Raw genomic sequence first — 8,970 nt, forward strand, 5'->3', positions numbered from 1 at the left:
GAACGAAAGTCAATTTCATTCTAGCTAACTATAGATTTCACCTTTTCCCAGTATGAGGAAAAAGGACTCAAATGATATAGACAACTACAATAAATAAGGATCAATTAACTTTTAATAATTCTTGAAACAAAAAGTTGAACTGAACTCGCATGTTATGTATACCACTAAAAGAATAATTAGGGAAGAAGACATTCTTATCGTGGCTACTCTCTCTCAACACTATGTTTCAAAATGGCTAACTGTGTCTACCTTATATATGATTATTGGCAGATCATGAAGAATGGATATGTGATGCACTACAATGGTTCTTATTTTTGTTAATGCTTTTGGTTCCAAACATCACATTGCAACCACATTAACTGTTCCAGATATTATATTGGGGAGTGAAGTACTCTTTATCATCATTTCATTTCTAATGCATGCATATGTATCAAGGGGGATGGATCCTAGCTAGTTGTTCGGCTAGCACATATTTCAAAATTCAAACTTTATTATCTTTGAATAACAATTAGCCTAATAATATAAAAATTTATACTACAAAAATAGTATCGTTAGATTTATATATTGAAATACTTTCTAATGACCAAACTTTTGTTCCTATAAATTATACTATAATATTGTAGGAGAAATTATAGGTCAAAATATGTTCTTAAAAACTACACCAAGTTAAATCACGCCTTATGTTTTGAGATGGAGGGAGTAGTTCTAATTAACTAGACTCATGGTTTCTGAACTAGGAATCTAACATAGACAAGATATCATGCAAAAACGCTTTAACTTAAGAAACTAGCTAGAACAGTGTACAGGTAGAAATAGCATTTTCCGAACTGCTTTCTTAAAAGCTGAGGTAAAACTCCCGTTAAAAAAATAGCATTTTTCAAACAGTGTACAAGTAGAAATAAATCTCAATATATATATAACATATGGACATATTTCTGCATACGTTTTTGTCATTTCATGTAAACATGAAATCTGTAAACTAATGCTGGGGCAACAATAAATTAAACTGAAATGATAATTGAAACATACATATATAAGCCTAAGGCCAGATGACCAAATAATCTTTATTTCCATCTCTAATCGAGTTATGCTACAAGGTCTGCATTACCAAATAATAGAAATTGACATATTGTTACACCAGCTATTCATATGAGATGGTGAACTGATTAATATAGTGGAGCATTGCATAGGACTAGAACTAACTCATCGATCCTATATATTCCATTACATCTTAACCATGTTCTAGCCCAAATAATAATTATGTGTCTGCACATATACACACCTGTATTCATATATAATACGTGCACGCATGCAAGCATGCATATAAATGCTTCGAGCCACCTGAAAGTCACTTGAAGCTTGTGCAAACCTTGGGAGATTCTAGGAGTGGATTCCAATCCCAAATCTTTTCCATGCTAGGAAAAGGAAGCAATGGACCTTGTGATGGTGGCAAGGGCTGGTTAGGGTTTCCTTGGCTATTATATGATCCAATTGCCCTACTCAGCTCATCTATTGGAATTGTTGCCATTGTAGCGGAGTTTGCATTAAGCAGGGCATGTGTGGAAGAAGGCAGCATCGGTGGGTTAGCACCTTTCATGTGGTAGAGTGATGTACCCTCCTCCTCCGTCGATGTGGTGGAGCTAAGTGAGGGGGTTGACAGGAACATTGACGTCTGTGGTGCCATTGTTGCTGCTCGAGCTGCAGCTGACGATGTCATGGCTATGGTCGTGTTTGCTCCACTGTATGGCTTGTTCATGTGAGCTGATGAGTGGCCACCGTCGAACATTGGTGCCAGGTGGGGTGATGCTGATGAAGTCCGGTGGTGCTTCTTTTCCATGATCGGTGCAGCCTTTGAGCTGGATGATCTTGTTGTTGTGGTGCTGAGGTGAAAGTTGTCCTCAATCCCTGGTCGTTTATACACTTTGCAAAGAGAAATTTCCTAAATATGATATGAAAATGAATTAATCAAGATTAATACAAAATTAAATGGGTATTCCTAACAAACACTTAAAAGTAACTATAACTCATGCAATTAGCAGAGAGACTGAAAAATTTCTTATGCGCAAGTGATAGATTTAAGTATATGTGCATAAACCATGGTTATATATTGAAAGAGAGAGGAAGTTTGAAGCCAACATAAAAATGTCACTTGAAAAAGTTTTTCATGTGAAGGAGGCTGTGCTTCATCATGCTATACACTAAACAGATAGGCACATAACAGTACTCCAAAATATTAATTAACTTTCCTTCTTAGATCTGACGTTGTCGTTTCTACAGTACTGCTATATATTGTTTGAGAACCATGAAGTAGCTTTCTCTTTTGAGTAGTTATCATCCCAGATATGTGCAGATCTTGAAAAGTAAGTTGCAAAAAGTTTTAACGTATTTGGCTGGGATGATTCATACATCCAAAAAGGAGGGACCAGTCTTTGCAAAGGAAAAGCAGAAGAAAAGAGTAACCGATCTGTACAGAAACTTGGAAAAGTTTTCAAGTAGTTCCTTCTCTGTTCTAAAAACTCTCGGATAAGTTCTGAAGAAAAATATTGATCTACGTACTTTTGCAAGTGATGGGAATAACCTAATTAACTAGCTAGCAGGGAACATATTAGAGAGAGAGAGAAACTGCCGATATGTACATCTACTACTAGCAAGCCTAGAAAACCATGGTGATCTTAGCTAGATCTTGCACGTACGTGTAATTCGCACGGTGCACTTGCTTTTAATTAACAAGAGTAGTGTTTGCAACTTTGATACACATGTGCCACAGCCGGCGATCACAAACATATGCTAACAATCATCAATCAAGGACCCAAATCCCAAAAGTGAGGGCAATTTCAATTTAAGCAGTGGATTCATCTTTCAACTCGTGTGCTAACTTTTCCAAGATCTCAAAGAACTCAAAAAGAAAAAAAAACAACTCAAATAAGGAAAACAAATTGAAGCAGCCATGCAGTGAGCGAGGATCAGAGCAAAAATTTCTCAAAAACAAAAACATCTTTATTTATACCAGTACGTACTTATTTGTTAACAGATGAAGGAAATATAAAGCTGGAATTTTGTTGCTACCTTTTGGTAGCGGTCGGTCTCGCCGGAAGGAAGGCGGTACTCGTTCATGATCCAGCTGCTCCTGAGCCCCTTGGGCGCCTTCCCGACATAGAACACCAGCGTCTTCTTGAGCCCGATCGGCCGCTTCACCTCAACGTACACCGTGCGGTCGGCCCCCGTGGCCTTCCAGTAGCCGGACGGCGTGACTCGGTTGGGGCGGTCGCCATTGCGGTACTTGCGGTCTCTCGGAACGTAGAAGTACCACTCCTTGTCCCCAATCGAAGCCAAAGCTGCGGTGGTTTATGTAGAGCATGAGATGAGAGCATCCATGTAGTTAGTATAGACACAAAAGCGAAAAATAGACACCATCAGCGCATGCATGAAAAATAAAGCAAGCAGCAAGCAAAAAGCAGGCTGAATAAAGGCTCACATCAGATGAAAAGAAAAGAAAATAAAGGGGGTCGGTCACATGCATGAAATCATATATGCCAGATCCCCTTGATATTACTCCTTATTAGCAGGAGCTAGCTGGTATGGTAGCAGTTCACATGTTGCTTGCTTATGCGTCTTACCAGGGAGATCCCATGGGTCGTAGCGGTAGAGGTCGACGAGGTTGATGAGCTCGATGTTGAAGCGCTTGCCCTCCACCCTACGGCGGAGGTAGAAGTCGATGAGCTCTTCCTCCGTGGGGTGGAATCGGAACCCCGGCATCACCATGTCGCCTCCGCCTTGCTGCTGCTGCCCATCGTCGCCGCCGCCTCCGCCGTGCTGCTGCTGCTGCTGCTCTCCGGATGCTCCCCCCATGCTCGAGCTCGATCGACGGCGGCCTGCTTGTGTCATTACCTCCCCTCCCCGCAGCCAGAGCCTAGGTAGCTTCTTTATAGCACGCAGCCGCAGGACCAGAGGAGGAGGAGGAGGACTAGTACAAGACCACCAGCCCTAACTACACCCACACGCCACACACAGAGACAGATCGATGGAGACCCAGCTAGATTTTTTAACACTTCCTATAAACTAATTTTAAATCTAACACTGTTTAATTTTTTTTTCCCAAAACTAACACTATTGGTCGCGCTTATTGCCATGGCGCAGCGAAATGCCTGTGCCGCGGCGAAATGCATGTGCCGCGCCATGCATGGTGGCGCGGTGAGAGGGGTGACGTGGCAATGACCGGGGCGCTGACCGGTGACATGGCAGGGTCTACCGCGCCACCGATCTTGACGCGGCAATGACGCGTCAAGGACCACGGCGCGGCAGGACCAGGTAAATATCGCCCGTGAGCCGCCCTCCCTCCCGCCTGCCCGCGAGCCGCTCGCCCTCCCTCCTGCCTGCCCGCAGCGCCGCCCCCTCTGGCCGCCCGCCACGCCCCCTAGCCACGCACGCCGGCTGTCCGCCGCGCCACGGACGCCCTCACTGTAGTTCAACCCTCGTTGAGGTGAAATTTGGTGCCTATTTCTTCATAATCAAAACCCTCATACCTTCATTACCCCTTTATATTAATCGTTAGCCATTAGATTAAGAGATTATTTTAAAATATACTTTAACTGTTAATTTATCTTATATTGTATTATTATTTATATACTTTAATTGTTAATTTTCTTATAGTGTATTATTAATTATAGCGAAAACAAATGTCTAATTAAAAGACACGTGAAATATAAATCTATTTATGTGTTTTTGTGCACTAGACATACATACATATAGCGACAAATTTGGTTGGTTGAGTTTTTATGATTTAAATTGTTATATGCTTGTTTTCTTATATGGAAACATTAATCAAATGATCATTTTACTCAAGCATATATTGAAAGCACTAGAACCTCTAAAATCATGCACAACATTATCGATATCGTACTGCTATGAGCATACACAAATCGTAAAACTCATGACCAAGGAGGTAAAATTATGACTATCCAAGCTATCTCATATTTCTCACAGAAACACCGGTGGACAGTAAGTTCATACATAGAAGTTGCTTATTTTTCTAGTGAAGTTATTTAATATATCTGTTAAAGTTACTTTGAATATATACATGCGCTTTCATATTGTGTTCCTATTGCATAACAAGTAGTTTAAATTTTGCAATGCTACATAATGTTAATTTGAATATCGTTAATTTGAATACTCTAACCCTTTGTTTATCAATTTGTAACAGGATGGCCTCTCCCACGCAGCACCCGTTGTACCCTTTCTTGAGGTGGAGTACGACGAGCCGCACCGAGCACACTTCTTGAGTGACACCGACGCAGAGGTGCTCTTGCCTCCTTTAGGCCCCGCACGCACATCAGGGTGCACCAGTGGGACGCGCGTTACGCGACGTACATACGGCGTGCTGGCTTCCTCGAGCTTGTCCGTATTGTCAACTACGGTCTTCCGCCCCTTGACCCAGCACTACTTACTGCAGTTATAGACAGGTCAATTTTTTTTATTTTTAACACTTTTTGTAAACTAATTTTAAATCTAATACTGTTTAATTTTTTTTTCAAAACTAACATTTTTTGCCGCGCCTATTGCCATGGCGCGGTGAAATGTCTGTGCCGCGCCATGCATGGTGGCGCGTCGGGAGGATGACGTGGCGACGACTGGAGCGCTGACCTGTGACGTGGCAGGGTCTGCCGCACCATAGACCATGGCGTGGCACTGACGCGCCAAGGCTCACGGCACGACAGGACCTGGACGCAGACAGAAGACCAGCCTCAGCTGCTGTCGGTGAGAATCGGCAGCGACGCGACCATGGACCCCGGCTTCGCGTCGCAGCTGAACGGCACCTGCAGCTCCGACCCCAACGCCTTCGCCTTCCTCGACCCCTCACCGGTGGGCTTCGACGACGCCTTCTACCGGAACCTGCAAGTCGGCAAGGGCCTCCTGGTCTCCGACTAGGTGATCTACTCCGACATGAGGTCGCGCAGCACGGTCGACTACTATGCGTCCAACCAGGGTGCCTTCTTCGGTGATTTCGTGACGGCGATGACCAAGCTCGGGAGGATCAGGGTCAAGACGCCGGCCACCGGCGGCGAGATACGCCGAGACTGTCGATTTCCGAACTAGTTGCTAGTTAATCTCGCCGGCAGTGCTCCCGCGACGCATTGAAACGAATATGAAACAAATAAATGGAGTCAGTGCACAAGTTGACAAGTTGCCACATAATATTTTCATTGGTTCATGAGTCTACAAGTTTTTCATGAACCAATGAAAATGTTATGTGGCAACTTGTCAACTTGCGTACGGACTCCATTATTTGCTTCATATTCGTTTCAATGCGGTGTAGGAGCACTACCGGTGAGATTAACTAGCAACTAGTTCGGGAACCGGCAGTCCCGGCGTATCTCGCCGCCGGTGGCCGGCGTCTTGACCCATATCCTCTCGAGCTTGGTCATCGCCGCCACGAAATCGGCGAAGAAGGCACCCTGGTTGGATGTGTAGTAGTCGACCATGCTGTGCGAGCTCATGTCGAAGTAGATCACCTGGTTGGAGCCTAGGAGGCCCTTGCCGACCTGCAGGTTCCGGTAGAAGGCATTGTCGAAGCCCACCGGCGAGGGGTCGAGGAAGGCGAAGACGTTGGGGTCAGAGCTGCAGGTGTCGTTCAGCTGCGACGCAAAGCCGGGATCCATGGTCGCGTCGCTGCCGATCCTCACCGACAGTAGCTGAGGCTGGTCTTCTGTCTGCGTCCAGGTCGTGCCGCGCCGTGGGCCTTGGCGCTTCAGTGCCACGCCGTGGTCTATGGCGCGGCAGACCCTGCCACGTCACCGGTCAGTGCCCCGGTCGTCGCCACATCATCCTCCCGCCACGCCACCATGCATGGCGCGGCACAGGCGTTTCGCCGCGCCATGGCGATAGGCGCGGCCAAAAGTGTTTGTTTTGGGAGAAAAAAATTTAAACAGTGTTAGATTTAAAATTAGTTTAAAAAGTGTTAAAAATAAAAAAAATCCCCAGCTAGCTAGACATGTACAAGACGAGATGGATGGATTGGCCGGCCGGCCTAGCTATACGGTTGTGCGGTGCGGTATTCTTCTCGCTAGCTCTTGGACGGACGAGGACGAATGAGGTTGATTGCTGCTTGCAAGTGGTGGTGGTGCTACTGGTACTTGTGGTGAAGTGGAGAGAGATAAGAGAAGATTATTTTCCTAATTAAAACTCAAATAAGACAGCACTCCAATTGTGATGAGGACCGGCCGTGTCGTCCTATTGATATGTGCAGGTATTAATGGCTCTTACTTTTAGCTAAGCAATATCTCTACAGACATACGCATACGCCCAAGAATTGGAGAGAGAGAGCAAGAGATCACATCACAGTTTCTACAGCTATATATTCTCTCTAAGCACTCTCTCTCATGTATCTCTACATATGTGTCATCTTAGCTTGTAAGACCTTGTTTGGTATAGCTATTAGGTGCTCCGGCTCCTCGTGAAAAGTAGAGTAGTGGTACTGTTTGAAACAGTTCATGAAGCAATTTTAGTTTTCAAGGTGAAAAATAAACCAGGAAGAGAAGAAGCCATTGGTGCCACGTTTCCTAGCTCCACCGGCTCCGTGTTATAGTGCTACAGAATCAAGAGTCACGGAGCCGGCATCAGGTAAAAAGGAGAGAACTACTCCTAAGATTGTTCAACTGCTTGGAGGTTCTTCAGCCTGTTCGGCTCAGGCTGAAGCGATCGTATACGATCGTAGATTATTACTGCTGGCTAGTTTGGTGTGAGAGAAAAATACTGTTCTGGCTGAAAATTTACGATTGTTTACGACCAAGCGAACAGGGCGCTTGTATATATATATATAGTAGTAGTTATTACGGAGTATATATATACTACCTATCCTATATTTGGGTAGCGGAGGCAAAAAAAAATGCACTCCAGCAGGCTACTTATCAGGCTACCTAAATTTGTTGGCCCAACAGATTCCCCCTCCCACTACCTACATCTGTTGGCTCAACAAATCTATCTGCCTATTCTTCTTCGCTTCTTTCCTCTCTCCCGCACGTGTCTCTCTCTCCCGCAGCGCGTCTCGCCCCGATGCTGGCCGCGCGCCTCCTCCCCGCCGGTGGCGCCCCTCCCCTGCGGGCCTCCTTCGTCGGCGCCGCCCCTCCCCGATGCCAGCGAAGTCCCTCCCGACGCCAAGCGGAGCTCCTCCCCACCACTGGTCGCGCATCTCCTCCCCGCCGGTGGCGCCCCTCCCCCGTGAGCCTCCCTCGCCGCGGAGCCCCTCCCCGACGCCGGCCCTCCTCTGCCTCGCGTCCGGCCTTCCTTCCCGGCGGCGCTCCGGTGCTTCTCTGTGCCGCGGCCCTAGCGATTCCCTAGCGTGGCTTCCCGGCCGGGCACGGCTCCTGGCGGCGCTCCGGTAACTCCCCTCCCCGGCGGGACCTACTTCCGGCAACTTCCCTCCCTGGCGACAAGAAAGAGGACCACATGTCATGGGACTGCTGGAATGAATTTAGGAGCCATGTTTTAGGTAGTACTGCTGGAGTTGGAAGCAAAATATAGGTAGTATGAAAATAAGTGACTATCCAAATAGAGAAATAGGTAGAATGTTTTAGGTAATACTACTGGAGATGCTCTTAGTAGCTACTGCCTACAGCTATGGAAGGACCTAGCTACAGAAAGGAGAGGGGAAAGACATGGCTACAGTGCTGTTATATATACTGTGCAGTTGAGCCTTTGAGAGAGTTTGAGGAAGGGCGTGCATGTACATGTTCAGTTCGGCTATAAAAATGTTTCTATTGTTTGTGTGTGTAGCTAGAAGCCACAGGGATTTTTTTTTTGCCTTTTAACCTTAAAGCAAATATTTTAACAAAGCATGTATGCCAAATTAAATTATCAGGAATTAGATTGTTTTTTTAAACTAGGAATTAGATTGTTGCCCTGTGTGACAAATGAATATATATGACAACACCACATATATTGCCGTGACTAAATGAACACGCTGGCATTATTGCG

General features: G+C 45.6%; 2 protein-coding genes across 2 annotated transcripts; both read right to left on the reverse strand.

Annotated features, from left to right (window-relative positions):
- Positions 1-1,034: 1,034 nt before the first annotated feature.
- Positions 1,035-3,906, reverse strand: LOC136472416 (NAC domain-containing protein 35-like). The gene is made up of 3 exons (XM_066470125.1): positions 3,618-3,906; positions 3,067-3,335; positions 1,035-1,939 (listed from the first exon to the last, which is right to left on the reverse strand). Exons 1-3 carry the CDS (start codon positions 3,883-3,885, stop codon positions 1,349-1,351), a joined length of 1,128 nt encoding a protein of 375 aa, XP_066326222.1. The 5' UTR covers positions 3,886-3,906; the 3' UTR covers positions 1,035-1,348.
- Positions 3,907-6,341: 2,435 nt separating this feature from the next.
- Positions 6,342-6,656, reverse strand: LOC136469275 (peroxidase 45-like). Its single transcript, XM_066467531.1, has one exon. It carries the CDS (start codon positions 6,654-6,656, stop codon positions 6,342-6,344), a length of 315 nt encoding a protein of 104 aa, XP_066323628.1.
- Between the last annotated feature and the right edge of the window lie 2,314 nt (positions 6,657-8,970).

This window comes from Miscanthus floridulus, chromosome 8 (assembly GCF_019320115.1).
Source record: "Miscanthus floridulus cultivar M001 chromosome 8, ASM1932011v1, whole genome shotgun sequence".
In the NCBI taxonomy this organism is placed as follows: domain Eukaryota; kingdom Viridiplantae; phylum Streptophyta; class Magnoliopsida; order Poales; family Poaceae; genus Miscanthus; species Miscanthus floridulus.

Coding starts and splice junctions, on each gene's coding strand:
- LOC136469275 (XM_066467531.1), bottom strand. CDS start 6,656: ATGGATCCCGGCTTTGCGTCGCAGCTGAACGACACCTGCAGCTCTGAC.
- LOC136472416 (XM_066470125.1), bottom strand. CDS start 3,885: ATGACACAAGCAGGCCGCCGTCGATCGAGCTCGAGCATGGGGGGAGCA. Junction 3,336..3,617: donor CGACCCATGGGATCTCCCTG/GTAAGACGCATA, acceptor AAACCACCGCAG/CTTTGGCTTCGATTGGGGAC. Junction 1,940..3,066: donor AGACCGACCGCTACCAAAAG/GTAGCAACAAAA, acceptor TATCATATTTAG/GAAATTTCTCTTTGCAAAGT.